The 22,931-nt window shown below is 38.7% G+C and overlaps 1 protein-coding gene across 4 annotated transcripts in view; it reads left to right on the plus strand.

Annotated features, from left to right (window-relative positions):
- The window catches only part of robo1 (roundabout, axon guidance receptor, homolog 1 (Drosophila)), a 232,819-nt gene that overhangs the window by 13,321 nt on the left and 196,567 nt on the right, over positions 1 to 22,931 (plus strand). For all 4 annotated transcript variants that reach the window (XM_005937506.3, XM_005937508.3, XM_005937507.3 and 1 more), the window contains exon 2: positions 11,178 to 11,302. In XM_005937506.3, coding sequence (XP_005937568.1) covers positions 11,215 to 11,302 — 88 coding nt within the window. In that variant the 5' untranslated portion in view covers positions 11,178 to 11,214. The remainder of the gene's footprint in view (positions 1 to 11,177; positions 11,303 to 22,931) is intronic.

The raw sequence follows: 22,931 nt of genomic DNA on the forward strand, positions 1-22,931 counted from the left end.
GCTCGGCTGAAGGCTGACAGTCCCAAGGAGAAAGGCTCACCATGTCGGAGCCTTGTTGAACCACGTACATGTTCAGGACCACTGCTCCTGTCTGTCAGCAACAAGGCAGTGCAAACCCACTGTGTTCTCATTATCTACCTGATTTTTCCTCTCTTTCCTGCTCTGTGGCAGTCGTTGCAGCTGCTGCTGTTTATCCCTGTATAGTTTTCATGTCTCATATCACACATTTGATCTTTGTCTGCTGTTTGCTGGAGCATGAAAGTCTACCACTATGAATTGTCAGGGCCAGTGGTTTGAATGTTGAAAGGGGAGGAAAGAACTGTATCCATTTCACAGCTGGTCCATTTTAAAGATGGATTTACAGTATCAGTTTCTTGAGATCGGGGCCGTCTTGTAATCATTATGACTTATAAACATTAGAATCATTATAAGCTCTCTTTTGCCTTCAAAACTGCTTTAATTCTCCATAGCATAGATTCAACAAGGTGCTGGAAACATTACAGCATGTACAGTAACAACCTCACACCGACCTGTACAGATGAAACGTTCCATAGTATACAATGAACTAAATGTCACATTTAAGAAAGCAGTTTAAGATGGTCTGAGTTTTGTGACATGACATGTTATCCTGCTGGAAACAGCCATCAGAATATGGGTTCACTATGATCATTGAGGGATGGGTGGTCTGTTGTCACAAGGACTAAGGAATCAAAATGTACCAAAAATATCCATCATACTGTTGTACCACTAACTCCAGCCTTAGCCCTTTATAGATGGTAGGACGTGTCCATACTTTCATGTCTTTTACACCAGATTCAGACCCTGTGATCAAAATGTGGCACTATAAATGGAGTCTTGTCAGAACAGGAAACACTTTTCCAATCTTCTATTGCCCAATTTGTGGGGGAGCGCATTTAAATTGTATTCTCATTTTCCTGCGCTTAGCTGGTAGGAATGGCACCTGGTGTGGTTGGTGTAGCCCAGCTGTTTCAAGGTTTCTGCTGCTGGTCTTTTTTTTTATGTAATTCATTTAACCTTTATTTATATGGGTAGTCCCATTGAGACTCAATGTCAATGTCAGAGATGCTTTTCTGCATACTCTGTTTGCAACAAGTGTTACTGTTGTCTTCCCATTAATCAAATCTTATCTGACCTCTCACCTCAACAAGATATTTTTGCCAAGAGAATTGCTGCCAGTTGGATATTTTCTCTTTTTCAGACCATTTTCTGTAAACCCTAGGTGGTTGTGTCATTGAATTCCAGTAAATCAGCAGTTCCTGTAATATTCCAACCAGTCATTCTGGCATCAAAAATATGCTACATTTAAAGTCACTTAAATCATCTTTCTCCCCCAACATTCTGCCCTTTACTGTGATAAGCTGACCTGGATGAATGTAAGGTTCCATAGCACCATGTTTTGTCTTTATGTAATCTTTTAATAAAAGACATACTCGACTGTTCAAGCTATAATTTGCATGGAATCTTCTGACTGTATTCTGTGACAACGGTGCGTGGATAATATGTTGCTATAAATGAATCTGTGATTATCTTTATTGTCTGTCAAAAGCCAAGCAAACTACTGTTACCCTGTATCGTCATTAGAGACCTTTTATAAAGGCGAATTAAAAACCTACAAAGACCTACAAAGTTTGTGTAGCTCGATTTATTTCAGATTTCCACAATATGCTCAGTTTTTAATTCAGCAGATCATCGTACTCAAATTTACATCCCTAAAACCACTATGTTGCTGCCATGTGATTGGATAAACATAGAAACTGATAGTAATGAAGTGCAAATACTTTCTTACTTTAAGCAGAATTTTCAGTAGCTATACTTGAATATTTGCTTTTTTCTCAACTTTTAACTTTTATTATCTACATTTTAACACAAATTTAGGTACTTTCTCAGTACTAATTTCTGTACTTACATTTTCATAACATGCTTATTGTCTTAGCTGTAAGTCAAATCAAACTGGTTTGGAGCTAAATGGAGGCAAAAATAAAACATGAAATGCAATTCCATTGGTGTATCCATTACTGCTAAATGCACATTAAGCGATGAAAATGGCAAAGATTATATAATGCATCATTGCACTATACTCTGAGGATAGACTGTGCCAGAATGATCTGGAACAATGAGGAGTCACAGTATTTCAGCATCTAGGTAGCACTACAGAGAAAAAGCCAGTATAAAGAGAGTAACTTTTTTTTAAGTGGCAGGCTATTTCAAATGCAACATTTTGAAACGCTTAGCAAATTTAATCACACACGCAAATTGTATCCATGCAATTTGTCACATGTGTCTGCCAGCTAAAGGTACAGCTGCTGTATTTCTCAGGGAGAGAAAGGAATGTGAGATAGCTTTACTTAGAGATGGAGAAGGATGAAAGAAAGCAGGAGAGGAAGAAGAGAGATAGGGACTGCTCAGTGACATTTAATAAACTGGGATTATAAAGCTTGCTAAGAATGGCCTTATTTATCTGAGAATGTTATTGAATTCATGATGTGTTGCTGAAGTAAAATTTTATTTATTTATTTATTTCATATTGTGAAAAGTCCTGCAAAACAAACTGAACTATGCTATTTGGGTGACTGGCAGTGCTGCGACGTTTAAGACAGGATATAATGATTAATTTGCAAAATTTTGGTGAAGTTTACAGTAATGCACAATGTTCCACTGGTGCGAAGTGACTATGATGTTCATGGTCAATGTTAGGGTTACACTGAGTAGCAAATTAGCTATGATGACTGCACACCATCTACTTATAGGTTGTTAAATTTAGTTGGCTAACACAAAGCGCAGCAGCACAGCTCAGCTCCAACTCTGTTGGAGAGTTAGGATTCCCACATCTGCCAAATCCTACCATAACTGTATAGGTGTAAGTCACCTATTTAAAATCTAGGTCCCAACAAAGAGAGATTTAAAAAAAATCCCTTTGTTTCTCTTCCTGTGTTCTATGAAACAGATGTTCAAGATGAGTACATATGCTAGAATTATGATTTAAGTTTACAAAATAAAATTGCATAGCAGGCAGAGGGTGTCCTTCAAAGAGCTACTTTTTACTGAACTGGAGAATAAATTAAATAAACTAGAATAATAAGTATAATAAGTAAAGTATAATTAGAAGCATAAATTCTTCTTTTTCTGCTCTGTACACTGGGGTGGGATTCAGTTACATATAATACATTGCTGCTACAATATTCTGCTCACAATAATGACAGTAACAGGGCAGGACATTTTTATACCATACCCCATATACAACAGTCATCTAAGATTTATCCAATATGTAAGAGAAAAAAATACCCTAAACGTGCATGAATCGTGTACTGTATTATTTATTGTCATTAAATTGGCACATAATTTAGTTAATTTGCTGCCTGATTTGTCTTATTCTGTGTTTCTTCTTCTCTTAGTTAGTTACTTTTTGTTTACTTTACCTCATTCATTTGATAATAGAGATAAGGAATAGTGACTCTGGTAAGTCAAATACTGAAAGACAACATATCATAACAGAAACCTGTAGAAGATACTGCTGTATCATTATTTTGACCGACACCTACTAAGCATGCATTCCATAATTGCTCCTCCTACGCTTTATCAAGTCATTTGATAAATGCTTCTTATTCTACAATTTTATTTATTTCTTTTGCTCAGTAAAACATTATAAAGTTTTCTTAACAGTTTGATAAATACAGGCCTAGAGCAGTATTGCAAAATGGAGTCCATGAAGCTGTATTAGAGATTGCTGTGTTGTATACAAGAACCCTATTTATTTTCAGGATTAACTGTCTTACATCATACTGTTATGACAAAAAGCTTAACTAGGTCTGTAAAGATAAATGATACATGATAATTCACTACAGAGGCAGCAAGAGTTATGTTGGCTAATAAATGAGAAAGAGAACATGTAGCATGGAGGAAACAGAAGAAAATGTGCCTGTGGCCCAATTTCAAACAGACGCCTGGAGTCATGTTGTCTTCAGTCTGCCTTCGTGGTTCTGTATTCTGTTTATTCAGCTTGAGGCATTCTCTGACAGCTGTGCTGAAATGAGCTCTGTAAAGTTAGAAACAGACCTCTGAAGTTAAAAAAAAAGTAGTCTTACACAACCACCATTGTGACACTTCTTACACCATACAACCCCACAGGGAACTGCAGCCCGGTTTCAATCAGACATCACAGTGAATAGATGAATAGGAAAAACAAGGTGTTACTATGATCTGTACACAAACTGTAAATGCAGTATATGTCCAGACATTATAAACTGTCAAAGAACCCCCCCTCCCCCCAGAAGCCTTATCTATTTATAGGTTATTACACAGAGCGGGTTGAGATTCATAAGGGCATATGGAAGGCAGAAGGAGATTGTCAGCCACTGTCACTTACAGTAAATGAAACCTCTGCTACTCCTGTCCTCCAGAAAGTGCATCTGAAACACACTATTAACTTTCCCATTGCTGATGTCACTTTTTATTGCCCCTTGGTTTCAGGTTTTTCTGAGTTGGCAGGCTCTGCTGCACTCCTTTCCAAACCCAGATAGATGCTTGTGACAGAGCATAGAAATACAGCAATGATGGAGATATTATTCTGAGGATTTAATTTGCCAGAGTGGGTTGGGAAAGTGCACCCTCATGATGATTAATGCAAAAAACCCTGTGCTCTGCTTTAGGAAAACCGTCCACTGTCTAGCTTTTGTCTATAAAATCTCTGAGATTTTATTAACACACATTTTTCAACCGTGTTTAGCCTGGAATTGAAAAGTAAGCTTAGTGCAGTTGTAAACCTGCCTGTGTGACATTTTAATCAGTTTTATATGTATATTTCTATATCTAACAGTTTGTTTCTGTGCCTGTCATATGGTGGATGTGACAGATGTTAAATCTGAGAGAGTTTGGTGAGAGGTTAATTACAAATCTGTATGCAGTATGTGGGAACTGGTTGTGAATTAAATTGGAAAATGCCTGCAGCTCATCTTCATCCAGCTGATATCCAGTGTAGGTGAGTCTGAGTAATGAGATGGACCAGTTTGTGGGATGAAGACCATCAATTAATCATTTTTAGTTTCTTACAGAAAATATAGTTAGGGATGATTAATAGCAACTATTAATGAGATATTGTTAATGACCAGAGGTCTGCGACTCTACCGTGAGTGCTTAAACTGGCCATCAAGGGACTCGGTGTTGCTTTGCATGTGGCAGAGGGTAAAACGTGTGCTGCTTTTGTGCGGGGCATAATAGAGAGTGGCATTTGAACATACGCTTGCCGCATTGTGCACGCGTAATTAACATTGCATAATCTACCTGCTTACATAGCAACTTTTGTAATTAGAGTTATGATTGCAGCAGGATAATGACAGCGATTCTGCAGCCGATAATGACTGTTGTGCTCTTGGCAGTTGCTGCATTGTTTGTGTAGCAGACTTCTGACATATGGGACACAAAAGGACACAATAGCCAGGCTGACTGCTTTTGTTCCCACCCAGGCAGACCCAATCACTGCAGACAAATTGCGCTGTAAGTCGTCCAAATGATGCTGACCCTGGGAAAATGGTTCAGACACATAAGAACGGGCCCATAATGCGAAAACCTCGGCTACTTTAAGCTTGTGGACACTGAACCTGAGCACAGAACCTATAGCTCCCTGGTGCTCTCTGACTTCAATAATACTGTTTCACTGAGAGACATTTCTCACCGAGTAACAGCTTTTGCAATCTCCCAATCATGGTCTAAAGTCACTCAAAAGGAATAAAGTTAAGTTTGTATTAACTAAAGGCCTGTTTTATTGATATTAGAAAACAAATGTATGTTTTCTGTTTACAGAAAGAAGCACTTTGCCCAGCTTTTAAAAATATGTCCACATGGAGTAATAGGACTAAATAGGATTGGATGTTTTTATGGTAATACTACTTCGAAAAAATCAAAGAACCACCCATCTGTATCCTGAAATAATGGAATTGTCCTTTAAAGAAATGGTGGAGCCTTTATTCAAATAAATTAAGAGTTGTCAAAGATGGCATCTTGATAGCAGGCACTTAGGCCTGTGGCGTCACTCGCTGTGCAGTCAGTGGGGACAGGTCCATAGTGCAGGCTAAGGACTAATCCATCATCACTAGTGAAGGGGCTGGGGGCCATGCGCTTGGCTTCTCACTCCAGGAAATAATAAGCTTTTAATTTTTTAAAGATCACATTCATGAGAAGACAGGTCACTATAAGGAAGCCAAGTTACCAAGCTCATCTCCGGAGAGATACGGGAGTGGCTTCAGCTGTGATTTGAGTTTTATTTTTTCTTCTATCTGCATCAACTTCCCGGTTCTAGACAAAGAGATGCTTATTAAATTGGATCTGCTTATTGTCAAATTTTTCTATACCAGAATAAAAACCTCCATCTTGGCTAGTAGCTTCCACCATTAAAACAAATCCAAATGATCATTCACTACATGACATACAGTAGCAATGAACAGAAAGTGGGACAGTGAAGACGGGTGTCTCCCGGTGGAATGGATGGAGCATATGCTGTTATGTAAGTCAACTGCAGGGCGTCTTAATGGCTGCAGATTTGTTTCTCGTCCCTGAATGTTGCCACTGTCTGCACTGTGGTTCCCACAGCAGTGTGGAAGATTGGTAGTAGGTCTTGGAGGAGCATGAGAGATATGATTTACACAAAGAGGGAAGGACAGGTCAGCCACGTGTCATCCACCCTCCCTACCGATCACTTTCCACCACCCAGGCAGGTTAATCCTTTTATTGTAATGAAGTGAAGGAGCATAATGTGAATGTGAGATCCTTAATCCAGTGTTGGCATTTTTATGAGAAAGGAGAAGACATGGTGACACAGAGAACGGAGTGCATGAGAGGCACAGGGACTATTCATCAAAATACAGTGCTGACATGGCACAGCATGATAAACCACACCTAATGAGATTTGCAGGTGTATGTACAGAAGCAGCAAATCCCCTTAATGGTATTGATGACCACTGCACATGTACTGTAAATGTATTCTTTTTTTCACTCATTCATTGTAACCTGTTCCGATACAGTAGGTTTTATCAGTTTATGCACATTTCACCAAATCAGAAATGGACTGCTATGAACTGAAGCTCATTGTTCATTAAAGTGTGATTCCCATGCGCTTTTGTTTGCGTCGCTATTGTTGTACCAGTTACTGTACATATGATTCAAGTCTTTTATAGATATATATAGCACATGGCGCACTAATCCTTAACTCTGGAATCTGAAGCTAAGAAAAAATGTAGTCAATGAATCGCTAAAGCAGTTTTTTTTATTATTGAGCAGGAAAAAGCACAGAACTTTTATAATATAAGATTTATTTAATACTTATAATACTGTTTGACCTACTCTCAAATCTGTTTGACCATTTCCAGGTGTGCCAAAATATTCAGAGAAAGTGATAAAAGAAAAGAAAATATGATTTCTTTAAATAGTGAGGAATACATTTCAGAAATAAATGACATCTACAGTCAATATTTCATGCAAAAAGGCATTTCTATCTATTTTATTTCTAACTGCTGAAGCTATAGCAGTGTGAGTTAACAAACGCTGTGGATATTTTTGTCTCAGTGGTGGGTAATTGTTATTGCTGTGTTCTAAAAAACAAACCTGCATGTGACTATCATCTTTCTGGTCCTGCAAGGCAAAGGAACACGGAAGAAACAAAGGTACCGATTTAATCCTAAAAATACCTTAATGTTGGAAAATATCCAGTTTTATTTGGCTAACTTTCAGCAATATTCCACTCACACTCAGCTAAGATGAGGCTGTGAAGGGCATCGGATGCATTTCAGAAGTAGGGTCAGTGGCAAATAGAAATACTCATTAATACTGGAGAGGCCAGGGTCTATAATGGAACTGCTAACCCTGTGGTTAAAGACTAAGAGCTTTCTGATCAAAGTCACCAAGATAATATTGCTTGTCAGTATTTGAAATTTTAGGTTCTCTTCAAACTGGGGACAAATTGTGACCAGATATTTAAAACAGCGTGAGCATATCAGCAGTGTTTGTTTGTAAGAAAGACGGTAAAGAAGCACGTCGGTAGAGTATTTAGCAATAAACTTTATTCTGGATAGAAAATAACAAGAAAACGTCAGATTTAAATATTAACTATTAAATTAAATACTCTACCTGAGTACTCAAAGTGCTTTATACAACATGCCATTCATACAAGCACTTTTTTCTGTGCTCAAATGCTTTCTATCTAACATTCACACAAATTCAGATGCCAATGAATGCACTGGTGTTAGTACTTTGCCCAAGGATACTTGACATACAGACTAGAGCAGCCAGAGATCGAACCATCAACCACAATGTTTTTGTGTTAATGTTTTTGTGCTTTATGTCATCTAATCTCTAAGAATGGATGAAATTATGGTAGTTGGCATAAAGTGATCCATGAGCTAAAAAAGTGTGGAATGGGGCATCTTTATGGTTAGTGACATTTCCAAAACTATATCACGTGATCAACAAGTGTTGAAGAGAAAATGTGAACAGAAAACTAATTTCTGCTTGTACACTCAAACCAGTACTTTACAAGAAGTCTTTGCAATTTAATCCTTCAAATAGTTATTGCAAAATGATACCATGCATTTATGTCACAGTTTAACTTTATGTTTTGCATTTATTGTATTTGTTTATGTCATACCAGTTGGGCTGATTCTTTGAAATCTTGAAGTCTTTCGGCTTTTTATTACACTATCTTTAAACATAAGCATAAAAATGATGCATTACAATAAACAAACATTGGCAAATAACTGCCTTTAGTAATTGTCAGCTTATTTGTCTGTTGTTATGCTGATTGCACTCGACAACGGCAGTTTCAGCCTTTTCAGCCAATACATCCCCGATGCTGTCCCTCGGTGCTTTTGCTTCCCAAGCTGCTTTACTGTTGGTTAGTGTGCAGTTAGTATCAGAAGTAGAAGATGAAAGAAAAAAAGGATTAAGCAATGAAAAGTAGAAGTCCCAGTCAGAGGTAAAATGAAGTTCATTCTTATAACCAGAGGTCTCCACTTAGCTTTCCCAAAAGTTATTTGCCAGTCCTGTATTTAAACATTTCACCTGAGAATTTCCAGGTTCATGGATAGTTCACATGGATTTTGTGTTTTCTTAATTCATCACGAAATACTTGCAAGTTGAGAAAAACATATGTCTTTGTTCCTTAATGTTCGATAATATTTTACCCACAGGTTGTGATTCCTGTTGAGTTTAAGTGCTTGGGTCATGTGTATATGTCACCATCGGACACCAGAGGTTTTGATTGGCATTGCCTCGGTTTTGTAGGCCTACAGAAATCAATTTGTGGGCAGCGACTGTTCTGCTGATGGTTCCCGTCTTTTGTTGGAGTTGGTCACTGAGCCAGCAGCAATGCTGCTTGTCAGTGCCTGATTAATTGGCTTGAATCCATTCAGCAGTCATTGAGTCAGATAAAAAGAGACAATAAAGTCCTTTCATTCCTCCTGAACTGAATCTGTAGTGAACACAGTCGAAGGCGCTGAAACAAGTCTAGCGAAACATGTGCATTCCCTTTGATGGAAGCAGGTTTAATAATGAGTCCTGAGCAATAGTCAATGATTGGACTGTGATGCATCCTTATGTGTGTGTTTGTAGTTTCCAGGAGGTAGGGCTCAAATAAATCTTCTTTTATCTCCAATTTGTCCATTCATCAATCAAATGGAACACTGTGATGAGTTGAATTATGAATCCAGCTCCCTACTTGATGGAGGGTTGAGGGGGTCCTCCCAATGCCATTCCCAAACCAAAGACCTCGGATGCTGACTTGTCACAGCCATCTCCTTACTGGTAATTGGGTATTTATCAGATTGCCTGCAAGAGGAAGATGCAGTGTTTATCTGACACAATTATCAACAATAATGGGGGATGCTAGCCTGCTAGTCTTCAAGGAAACTGTTAGTATGGTATGGATTCACATGGCCACGAGTAGTGAATGCAACAACTGGGACTTTATCTGACATTTAGGCAGGAAAATGATTGTCATATGGAAACAAATGTGCAAATACAACACATAATTCTTAGAGTCTGCTGTGACACTGAAGGAATAAAGTAATGAAAACACATTTTGGTGCAACCCCAACGTTGAGATCTAACAGAGAGACTTTTCAGTGACTTATTTCATTCAAAAGCCAGGAAATAAAAGAGGTGCAAGACTAAATCGATGCAGCTGTGAGGAAAAGAATGACATAAAAGCTTCCATGATAAGTGGCAAATACATGGTCCATTTAGTGCGTTATTAAAAGACATGCAAGTCTGGAAGAATTAAGTAATATGAAACCAGAAAGTTTTCATAGCAGTGCCAAATTCACTGTCATTGCAACATATGTTGAATTCCACTGGTTGTTGTGGAATGGTAATGTAAATCATCATTATAAATGATCCAATGCTTGTAGAGACTCAGTCACTGCTGTGGTGCCTTGAAATATTTGATAAAGCATGTCCATCATGTTTTTGTTGAAGCATATCCAACTCAAGGAGTATGTCATGCCTGGAAAAAAGGCTGTAAAGAGAAAATCATACTGCCTCACAGCGCAGGGAGGGAAGTCTGAAAGACCAAGAAACGAAGCAGTCAAGGCTGCCTGGCCTGCTGGATGTAATCAAACAAGGGTGACCAGGTTGTTCCACAGATGGCTGATCTGGAGAATCCTCCGATTTATTTCCATGCCACAGACGGTCCTTGTCACTATGTGCAGGTGATTTCAGTAGGGCAGCATTCTCTCTCGCTCTCTCTCTCTGTCTCTCTCTCTCTCTCAGACACACACACACACCACTAAACTCTGACATTTTGGCTCCCGCGTCTGAAATCAATTTGACACCGACTTCTGTTGTGTTGTGAACAAAATAAGATGCTAGGTCAGAGTTTTGCAACAAGGAAAGTTGATTTGTAGCCTTCTTGGCATTGTTAGCAAGACTGAACTCTCTTCTGACAAAGAATTATGGAATGACACTGAATTACAACGTGAAGGAACTCATTAAAAGATTGTGAGTCATTTAGATGTGAGAGCTGCGTTGTGTATTATGATTCTTGAAAGTAAGAAGTAGGAAATTTTATGCATTACACAACTTTTTTTTTCTTTCCGGTTGGTATTTACATGTGTGAGAGAATTCCCAGCTATATAACCGATGTTTAACTGTTTGTTTTTAATCTGTTTTTTCAGTTTGACCTTAAGTGATGCCAGGACAGTGAGCATCATTATGCGTGGCACATGGTCAGGGGCCACGCCCCTCTTCATTATGGTCCTCCTCAGGCTGGCTTGGGGTCAAGAGGTTCCTTTAATCCCAGGTAAGACATGACATGTTTCTCAGCACGTGCTTGTCAGCTCATCAGTGATCAAGACTTCATGGTCTGCCTCCATCGTCATGGTTTGTCTGTGTCTGTCTGTCAGTCAAGGGCTGTCTGACTTATTGTATGCTTGACACCGCTCTTGTAGCTTTAGTGACTTACTGTTGACATGGGACTTAAATTCTGAGTCATTTGGAGCTAAGATAACTTTTTTTTTGCCAACTTTTTTTTGGCACAAAGTAATTTTCTTGGTGACATTTTTTACAACAAGTAAAAGCGTTTGCAGCTCTAAACCTCAAGTTGTTTGCACAACTGTTCCTGATTCACTGAAAGGTACTTGTACCTGTGGCATATTTAGAAAAGTCCCTGATTTTCCAAACAACAAAATAAAGAAGTACACTACATTGTAACGGCCCTCCGTGGCTTGAACACACTAATATTCAGAAAATTTTAATTTTGCACTGCTATGAACTTACTTTTGCTTGTCAGTATGAAAATAATTTATACCTTACCCACCTCTTCCCTCTTCTTGGGTTTGTAAAACAATACAATACAGAATGGAAGGGTTACAAAGACACAAAGTACACAGAAACCTTAGATGGACAGTAAAACAGATATAGAGATTCTAAAGTTATGCCAGTAAGATGATCTTGTTTTAAACAATTTTTCTTGAACTTGTTTGGGAATTTGATGTACAAGTAAAGTACATGAAATAAAGCAGAGTCATAGGAATCATAGGAATTAAAGAAAAACCAGCTGTGGTGGGGGCTGCACATCCAGCCACCATTCAGTTATGTTCATTATATGTGTCCAAAGTATACTGTAGATGTTACTAAAACTTTATCCTTCCGCTGATCATTATTATCAACTTCTTTAGGAGTCCTCTACATGTTTGATGACGTTATTTTGAAGATCCCTGACAACATATATGTACATATACTGAATACATGCACTATATGGACAAAAGTACTAGACCAGCAACATGTTACATTTGCAGGATCTTCTTGCATGGAAATGGATGCCATGAAGCTGCATGGTTGGAAAGCACATGAATTCAAGTATTAGGAGTTGTTTTTGTAGTGTATGCGATTTGGAGGTGAACTTTTTCAAATCTTAGTTTTGACTGAGTAAGTGAATTACTCTGTAGTTTCTGATAAAAAGTTCAAGTTCACAAGGTCACCAAAGGATTTCACATCCTTTGAAAATTGCAAGTTATTAAAAATTGATTTTTTATTTTTTATTTCATTTTTTACAGTGGGAAATAGATTGAAATAACCCACAGATTGCTAAATGAATACTTCACTGGCTTCTGTCATCAATATCTGAAAGTTGGTCTGTTGACTTTTACAGATTTCTTTTCTTATCTGTCTATGAGATAAATAATCAAAATTGTTCCGTGTCTTGTTTGCTTTAAGACTTTAAGATATGGTTGTTTTTACATGACTGATTTTCTAACCTGTGACATTTTACTGAAATGTCTCCCTGTTTGAGATAAGTGAACCACCCACACTATGTGCTTTTGTCACCGCAATTGACAGTCATTTCAGTTCCACCATGCTGATTTCTCTTTTTTCCACCCAGCTCTCATCCAACAAGACAACAGGCCCTTGCAGTCCTGCTTAGCAGAGCATTTCACATTCACTGCTTGCTGTTACCTTCTCATTCTGGCTACTCTGCTTCTTTCTATTGCCTTTCACCTCTCATTCATTTTCTTTAACCATGCTCACGCCACCACCTTCTTCTCTTTGTATTTTCTTTCGCCAGCACTATCTAGGAAGCAATTTACTTGTCAAGCAGAGGGCAGTATGCAGCTCCCTGGTCTCCGATGTGATGGTGTCCGTGCGTGTGTGTGTGTGTGTGTGTGTGTGTGTGTATGAGGGATCGCTACCTTGGCAGAAATGCTTTCAATCACACTCTTGGAGCACGATCTCTGACTGGCAGCAGTAGGAGCTATATTAAGATTGAATCGAAACATTTTTGCTTAACAATCTGATGGCATCAGAGTGCTCTACCAAGGGCTTTTACTTATCTCTATTGCTTATCACTGAAGAGATGCAAGGTGATACCCACAAGAATTCTAAGTGGCGGGTTAAGTATCTGTAAGTCGAAATTGTGTCAGGAACAAAGATATGAAAAAAGATATTCTTTCTTATGTAAGGCACCTGTTGTTTAGCTTCAGTGGCAATTCACCTTAACCTAAGATCTAAGTCATGGGTTGTACCTTCTGTACATGTGTCAGCAAAGGAAAGCAGCTCTCAGTAATGTCTAGATTTAGGAAAGCTGAATTCCACCAGGACCGTGTTTCTCAATGAGAGAGAAATGTCAAAGCGCCGCTTTATTTTTTTTTATCTTTACATACTTCATGACTGACAGTGCTATTATTTTCCTTGCTTTAATGTAAATATTAGCTGTTCCCGAAAGCAGTGACTCCCTGTTTCCTTTATTTAGGGCAATTTCATCATTTGGGTTTTCCGAGCTTCTTTGTTAACCATGTCTGATTCATGAGTAATGCACCATTATTATGTGTACTATCTAACTTTGGCGGAAAAAATAGGACACCATAAAAAATTTTGTTTGCTCTAAAAGATTCTACAGCTAGTAATTTGCACTCAGTGACATTGTTCGGGGCCAGTGCAGGAAGAAGTACTCTTTGTAACACTGTGGATGGGGATATCATGGTGGTGGGTGTCAGTGTATCTCACGTTCCCAGATCTCGACTGTTTCAGACTGCATAGCTTGAACAGCTTGTTAGCATGATCTTCAGTCCTCCATCTGTGATCTGAGAGGCTGCATTCAGTTGGAGGACTGAGTATAGGGCACTCATGTTTTGAAAGTGTTCAAAGACCGATACAGTTAATGCATAAAGTTATTTTTTAATGAAAAAAGTTACATTTGACTGGCATGCAACAGAGAGTCGACTTGTGTAAACATGCTGTAATCTTTACTGTACTGTAGCTGCCATCCACAGATGTTTCAGCGAGCACAAATTCACACAAAGTTGTTGCTGAACATGATCTGGAGGGTTTTTTTTGCATACGTTACAAATAATGAGCTTGTCTGTGTCTGGTGAAAGGGTTGGAGGATAATTTTAGTAACCTCACAGTTGGCCATTGTAAAATGTGTGATATAACCATACAAGCAAATATATTTGTATCAAATATGGCTTCAGACATTGATGTAGGTTTTTTTTCTTTTATTATTTAATATTACCTACAGAATACAATTTTAACGGTACAGCTTTGACATCCCTATGTTAAAGGCCAAATCCATTTCCAGGGTATCTTATATATCAACTGAATAAAGTTACAGTTTTGGTTGATCAGGCAACCATATGGCGTAAAGTTTTTGTACAGGCCAGGGTTTGAATCTAGTGCAGTCCATTTACTGCAGATACAGATACAGGCTTTTCTCTGTTTTATCGGCAGTTTGACTTTAAATTTCTTCTTTATATTGATTTTTTAACATTGTACTGTAGCAAACATTCAATATATAGTATGTGTGGCTCTGCATGTCCCATAAAGGAGAATTTTCTTTTCTTCATACAGCGGTTTTTGGTGAATCTGCTCTTTGATGTGATTCTCTAGACAAATGAAATCCATAACAAACGATGTTACATCTGTTACACTCAAAGTGCAACAGATACTGATTCAATTTACTCATCCATTGTGTGACTAGAAACAAACTTTCCTGCAGAGACCTTCTATATTTTTCTTAAAACATTCAGGTTTCCAATGCTTTTCTATTAAAAAATTGAAACACTAAGCAAAGTTCATGGTTAAACTGCGCCACCACATAGTGTGAGTGCTTTCTGTCAGGTGAGAGAGCCAGACCCTGTGGTGTATTGTGGGTCCCACTCTTTCCCTTTACATTCAATATTCAGCTTGCACACCACCCTGAGGGTGATTAAATATGTGGTTAATACAGCACCATGAGAGTACTGAATTACACAGGAGCCATGCTGACCTTTTTAAATTACAGAACCAATTGTGCGAGACGGCAGAGGAAGTTTATAACAGGTACTGCCAAGATGAAGCCTGGAGGAGAATGGATCTGCTGCCACTGTCCTGCTGACGCTCTCCTTATTAGTGTTCTGCGCTATAAGCACCCTATTTGACACTCATTCTTTCCTTCCTTTCTCTCACTCTGGATCTCATTTGACTGCAGTTTTTGGTCATTTTGTTTCTGTATCTTGTTTACTGTTAGAGCATCCGCGTAGATGAGCTGAAACAGCTGTCCTGCATACACAAACTAATTTGACATTTCATTTCACCGTTGATGAGACATGTATCACTCTTGACGCACAGAGTAGCCTCACTCCATAAATCTTGATCACTGGCCTTTTTCTCCGATGCATCCTAGTCAGCATATTGGCTTTGCAGATATTTGAAGGTCGTTTCTGATGTCTGATTTAATTTGAGGCTAACGCCAAAAAAATGAAGCCGCCAGTTTCAGCATCAGTCACGTGACTTCTTGGAGTCACAGCCATTTTTTCAGGGATGACTGTGTTCATCTTCAATCCCCATCAAAAGAATTCTAAACCTGACTGGCAGCGATACAACACTCTGCTTGGCAAAGGGCAGGAAAAGCTTTTTAGCAATGAAAAAGTCAGAATAAAATACCCAGACATTAAAAACCAGGTCTGTTTCTCTCCTAGCCAAGTTTCAAGAGTAATTCCTGATTGCTTTTCACAGCACTTTGCAAAATGCTCAGTAATTGTATTTAGATGAAAAATCCTCGTTTCACCACCACTGTTTCATTTTTCTTTCTCAAGAGAGAGTATGGCGTTATTGGAGGAAGAGGAAGGATTGAACGTTTGGCATTTAATATAATGAAATTCTTGTGATAGAATGTTTTTTAAAACAATACAGTTTAGTGACACTATTCATTCCATTAAGACATATTAAAAAGCTTTGTCAAAGACACCAGTGCTCTTTTTTCCCTCTGAACTCTGTCCATACTGATTTCAGCGAACCGATCCCAGTCTTGTCATCTGAAATTGTGGTGCTGTGGTCCGTGCGTTATTTTCCTTTGCACTTTCTCTCCCATTGTTTTTTTTTGTCTTTAGTGCATTCACATTCATGTGTTTTTAATCTGTTGCAACATTAAGAATGATACATGGAAATAATTGTGTTCAGAAAAACAAAGTCTTTGCTTTTATGCTTCTCGGGGAGTAAAAATTGAACCAAATGTATCTGATGTTATTATTGATTGTCTTATTGAGAGGATTTAAAATCATATATTGTTGACGGAGTTTTTTTTTTTCTGTTTTTCATGTAAATATGCCTTTTTTTTTTTGCACTTCTGTGTAAGAGCCTCCAGTGTTCCATTAGGAAATGGCGGCAATCTGTCTGCCATCTTTCTTTTTGCAAAACAGCATTTTCGGTCACAGATAACCATATTGTTGGGAGCATCTGACACATTTCCTCTGTCCTGGGGCACAGAGCCCTGTGCTTATCATCTCCCTGCCTCTCACTTCATTCGGCCACCATTTAATTACAGAGCAGAGCAGAAGCCAGTGTTTCCTCATCACACTCCCTCCACCCTCAGGCCATCATTTAATGATGAAAAATCTGCTGTGGGAGATTTGGGCATTTGTTTTATTATCATTCTTTTCTCTTTTTGCCATCGAGCTGTGTGTCTGTGAATGAAAGGACGGTGTTTTTGTACACAACCAGCATATTTTTGGCAATATATTTTGCTCGCAGGCTTGAAATTTGATATTCTGAGCTTAGAAGTAGTGCTCTCCGTATTTCACACCCTCTGCTATAGCTTCTCACGTATGAAGTGTGACTTTATCTTGAACCTCAGTTCCCTACCATTAAGAATGGGTCTGTAACAAAGTTAGTCCAAGGGGAAGGTAAGATTTAGCTCAGGTCACACTTCCTCTAAGGCAACAAAAGATAAAATACCACAGAGGCACAGAGGTGAACTATGATGAGACTACAAAAAACTTTAATATCACATGCTTTGCCAAGTGTGTGCAAGCCATTTCCGGCACTTTAAGCAAGATAAACAGAAATGGCTGAAGCTGTAATGTCATCATAAAATATGCTGACTAATTATAACCATTACCAGCCACGCATACATCAGCAACCTCACAGGCATTTTAACTAAATGTTGGGAAACCTTGTTTAAGGCATTTGTTAATCTAATTTTGAACATCCTTCAAGCAGCACTACGTGTTTCACTTGAATATTCATACAGTATGACTCAGCTTGTGGCTTAATGATTTCATTCAGATACATTCCAGTGGACACATTTGAGAGAGAAAAAATCATATTCCTGTCTATTCTTTATTAGGCTCCTATAGGAGTTTTAAATAAAATATAATTGGCAATATAGTACCAGATGGTACAATACCAGTGTAGCTGCACATATTTTTCACATGCAGCTCCTTCATACATTATTTCTCCCCAGTTGCGAATGTGTGTACACTTGTATGCACGCGTGATATGGTGTGCTGTGCATACAGCAGACTTTATTGATTTCCACAGAGACATGACACAGGCACCTTTGTATCTTTTCACCTCATACCTCAAGTTTGGCCCTCTCTCACACACCTGCACACACACATACATGCATACATACATACATGCAGGACCCCACTGCTTTCCCCCCCGCCCTCCTGATTCTCCGAGCTGAAACATCCCTCTCATGGGGTTTGTGCTGTGGGGCTACGGGAGAGTGTCATCTCACAAATGAATTTCTCCTCACATCCCGCTCTCCATTAAAGAACCTGTTTGTGCTCTTACAGCAGCACGCAGAACTCCCCTGCAGCTGTTTGTGCTCTCAGACACAAGTACTTGTTCTTTATATACCTGTGTTGTTTGTGCTCCGGCTACCTGCATCTCATGCACTCAGCAGTGAGACTCTTTCTTGCCATATTGCATTTCTCATGTGCTTTTGTTCATGTGTGCTTCTCATTGTTTTACTAGTTTTTCCCATCAAGGTTGTTGAATTTGTTAAGTCAGTGTGAAGACATTATTGCATTCTTGCAAAGATGGTCTTTAAATTTAATGTCATGATCAAGAAAGCAGACAAACTACAAAACTGCAATGATATCACATGCTTCCTTGTTCCTATGTAGTCACAGCTATCGCTTTATGATTTTGGTTTAGATTACATTGAATGTCCAGCCTATTGAAAACTCCTCTTGGCTTTTTTGCTTTATTCTTTTGGATCTAGCATAGTTGCATGCAGTAATGACAGGATATTAACGTTTTCAAGGTCAGTAAAATAAAACACTGCCACAACAGGAAAACATTGTCATTTCTCACTCACACAGGAGTCATGTCGTTCCAGTTTCACTTTTGATGAGGAGCTCAATAGGCATCCGTCACTACAAACTGTTGATTTGGATTCTGAACTCAGTTGTGGAGATGTATTGAAGGACTGGCAGACAAATTGAGCATCACCCATGATTGGAAATCCATGTGCCTGCCTACGTGCTTTTTGGGACAATGAGCATCTTATTTGTTCCTGCAGAAATCACATGCAGGGATTTCAGGGATTTCCAGGCATATAGAAAAGGCAATTTTCACTCATCAGTGTATGTTTATGTTCCACATGCACTCCTTGTATATGTTCATCTGTGCATCTGTCAGGGGGTGGGTGAGTTGGAAAAGTATAAAAATGTTTTGGTTTTGCGGGAAAGAACAGTTGGATGCAAATCCTCTCTTAAAGTCGCTGCTCTGTCTTAATTGATGTTCCATTGAATTTGAGCTTTAAAGCCTCTGCAGTACCACTGGGTATTCTGTGCATGTAGCCTGAATGGCCTTTGTAAAGTACTGAATTGTGAGCTCAATTTCCTATGCACGCTCATCGTTTCCCTTTCCCATTTGAGACAAGATATTGGAGATGATCCCCCTATTCTGGCAAGTGGCCATTTTAAATGGAAGCTATTTCAGCTCTTTCATTTGTCAATCAGGCTGAAGAGTGAGTCTCTGACGGTGGCTCAATGTGAGGCTGTAATTGTCAGCGTCCCCTTCTGCCCAATGCGCAGCCCGGTGCTTTGCATGTGAAAAGATCCTGAAAGAAGACGTGAGTGCTGAATTAATACTCAAACTGCCTTTTGTCTCCATCACTTTAGCTTCTGCCACCGTGAGGCACAATGGCACAGACATGCAGACAATCGATGAGGAAAAAGCGAGCAGGATGAAGGCTTCCTGTCTCCATTTTTAAGGCTCTTTCTGAGTGAAAATTGCAATATTTAGGGATTTGGATCCACCTGTAGAAGCTGCCCTCACTGCCTATATATAGTGGAGTAGCACAATGATTTTGCTGATTTTAATAGACTTATTTAAAAAAAAATTTTTAAAAAAAGATCACAACTTGTTGGAAATGTTGGAGCTGAAAAACGGTGTACACCAAAAATCATTAAAAAAAAACAACTCCTTCTGTGGACAGTATTATATATTTTTCTTTACAATAAAATTTCCAACCACATCAATCAACCACAGCTGAAAGATGCATCTGATCCATTATTTCAGTATGTAAAAAGGATTTCAGTGTTATACAGTAATTTTTAATAGTATTCTACCACAAATATAATGTGTTTAGTGTATTTGCTCATATCGAGTCTAACATTGAAGACTTAACTGGATGTTATATATCATGGCTAAGAGTGGAAAACAACCGCAGTGGCTTGCTTGGAAGCACTTCCAATTGAGACAACACATATTGCATGTAACAGTAGACTTTGTAATTGAATTTTCCATAATGTTTCTAAAAGTTAATTTAATTAGAAGTTGTATATTTTTCCAAAAAAATAAGTATATTTTATATATTGGATTCATTTATAGTAAAAATTCAGTTATTATTGTGACAAAAAGTTCCTCTATCACATTTTTAGGTTGTCAAGTCATTATGAATGTAAGCTCACTAATCAGAAAATGTTTGCCTGCATGCCTACATTCTAGTAAACAGTGCTGAGATGGTCTCGGTCCACCTTTCCATTCAGTGGGACGATAACCAAGCTATGATGATGGCCTGATAACGGTCTGTAAGACGGCCTTAGCATCTATTGTGGTTTTAGGGAAGAATATTTCTGTTTTTCCCTTATCTCCTCTTAATGTTGTCCCACCTGTACCCTCATAATCCCTACAGGTCCTCTTGCTTCCAACATACTGCTGTCTGTTGCAATTCCAAGTAATGATTTGGGTAAAAACTGTTAGGGGACATTGGGAGATAGGATTCTTTACTGTACAAAGGGAATGTTCCACTTTTTATATAATAGTAAATAGGCAGAAGATTAAAAAAGGCACATTCCAAGTCCCAGTTGGAGTTATAGCAGAGCTACCAAAACTTTTGCTCCATTTCTCTTGCTGTTAACCTTCTCTATGACTACAATTTCTTCTGGATCTCATGATGTGTGTATATAGAACAGGTGGCCTTAGGGGGAGTAAAGCCTTTGTTTGACGGACTAAAAGAGATTTCCCTGGACAAAGTCCCCATGCTGATGATCATATCTAGGTAATAAGCCTGATATACAGCCCTATTTTCCTGATGTTTACAGCAGCCCCATGCAGCTTTAATTAACGAAAGAGGTGTCCCTGTTGCTCTAGAACAGCCTCACCTGATCAGTTATTTCCATTTAGAAACACACACTTGACTATAAAAGTCAAATGGAAAATGGCTTTAAAACAGCAGAATTTCCTAATGAACACTTAAATCAGGCAGGAAAGCATCAGATTAGCATTCTGTCAGCACTAAATGCCACCCAGGAAACGGTGTGCACAAAGACTCCGGGAAATTAATTTGGAACAAAAAGCCAGTGGAAGGTTTTTTCCCCTTATCTCTCCATGTGAACTTCACAAGGAGCAGGTTGACATTGGTTTTATTACCCCGGAGCACTGATGACGAGCTGGATGAGCGAAAGTGCTGACAAGAGGGAACGAGCGGGTGATCAGTCACTGGCTGGGTGCCCATCACAGGCACTCAAGGATGCTGAGAGGACGTTGGCCTTTGTCATGTGATTGCCTGGATGAGAAGACCTATGGCAGAGCCAAGTGTGTGGGGGGTTAAACGTACACAGCTAGGCCGCAGCATCGAAGAAAAGGGAATCGTTCCGCATGCAGTCAGACACAAGAGTCCAGATATGCTCACAGTAAATATTCTCACACACCTGCGCATACTTTAAGTACACATTTGTTTGTAGAGACAGCTTCGTGGTGATAATGATGGTACTGACGGTGATAGAACCACCAACTACATTCACTTGACTGATGTCAAGTGTCAGCTTTTCTACCTTGTTCTTTTTCTTTCCCTGCTTCCCTCTCCTTGAATCCATATGATGCACTCCCCCCACTCTACATCTCTCCCTGTCATATTAATGTCAAGTTTCTTCGAGTAAAGGTAAGGGGAAACCGAGCTTCCTCTACCATCTTGCTTTTCTTTGCGCAGTTTTATTGCCTGTGTCTGTCACACCTTCAGGCTTTGCTGCACAAAAGTGCAGCTGTGTACTCGACATTCACTTTTATCGGCTGCATGGAGTTGATTGCAGGAGGCATAGCTTGAAGGTTACAGTGCCCCACGAGTAGCAGCAATTCAAAACGATGTATTGATATATCCTTCACGATCATTTTAGTGCTATAACATTAGTATTAGTCACAGGTTTTTTATGCCTGAAGGCTTTAATAGCAAGTTAATGATCATTATTTGAGAATTTCTGACCTGTGTAATACAGGTACCAGCTTGTTCTTTTGTTTGTTCAAGATTCACTCACATTATTAGCCTCATTAGCCAACAGCCTTCATCAAGAGATGACTTCTGAGATGTGTTCTTGATATAGCAATCTCATACTTGTATGTACACTGAAAGAGATAATGCTGTGTGTAATTGTTTCTCCGGTTTATATGGACTGTGAAAGAATCGATTCGGATTTAAGCGGTTGGTGATAAAATCCGCAGCTGTGCACCGCTCTGTGCAAAAATATATTCTGAAGGTAAACAGAAGCTATAATTAATGCCACAATTATATTACCTTTTAAAGTTAGTTCTCACAGTATGGAAGCTTCTCTCTGTGTGTCTCTGGATAGAGTTTACTTGTTGTGAGACCAAGAGGGAATTTTGTATAAAAGTCAGTAACTTAAATAAAAACACATTTTGGCTAATGTTATGTTTACGTATGTTCTTTCTGTAATTTTTAAAGATATACTTTTGAGTTTACTGACTGAGCTGAGGTGATGAAAATGCACCAATGCAGCAAATTACAGAGTTATGTATTTTATTGGCAGCCTTTCAGATGCGTTATAATATAATTAACATCTGATATTTAAACGTTTGATTGTGCTTTGCTACAGTTAAACGGGTTTATATGACGTCAGATCAGTCATTTCTGAAATAAGAGCACCGGTGACGTATTCATGTCATGTTCATGTTTTCAATCAATATGCTGTTGCAACTTCAATGTGCTGTTGCATTCCACTGCATTGGCTTTGTTCAAAGACAAAAAGATTAAGTTGTTTTAGAATCAGAATCAGAATCAGAATCAGAATGGGGTTTATTGCCAGATGTTGAGGTTTACAACATTAGGAAATTGCTGCGGTGCTTCAGTGCAAACAATAAGAATTAAAGTGCTATGTAGAAAGAAAGATATGTGCATGAGATATACATGAGATATATACATGAGA

The sequence above is a fragment of the Haplochromis burtoni genome, unplaced genomic scaffold (genome assembly GCF_018398535.1).
Source record: "Haplochromis burtoni strain Fernald_Lab_line unplaced genomic scaffold, NCSU_Asbu1 Contig_234, whole genome shotgun sequence".
NCBI classification, from domain to species: domain Eukaryota; kingdom Metazoa; phylum Chordata; class Actinopteri; order Cichliformes; family Cichlidae; genus Haplochromis; species Haplochromis burtoni.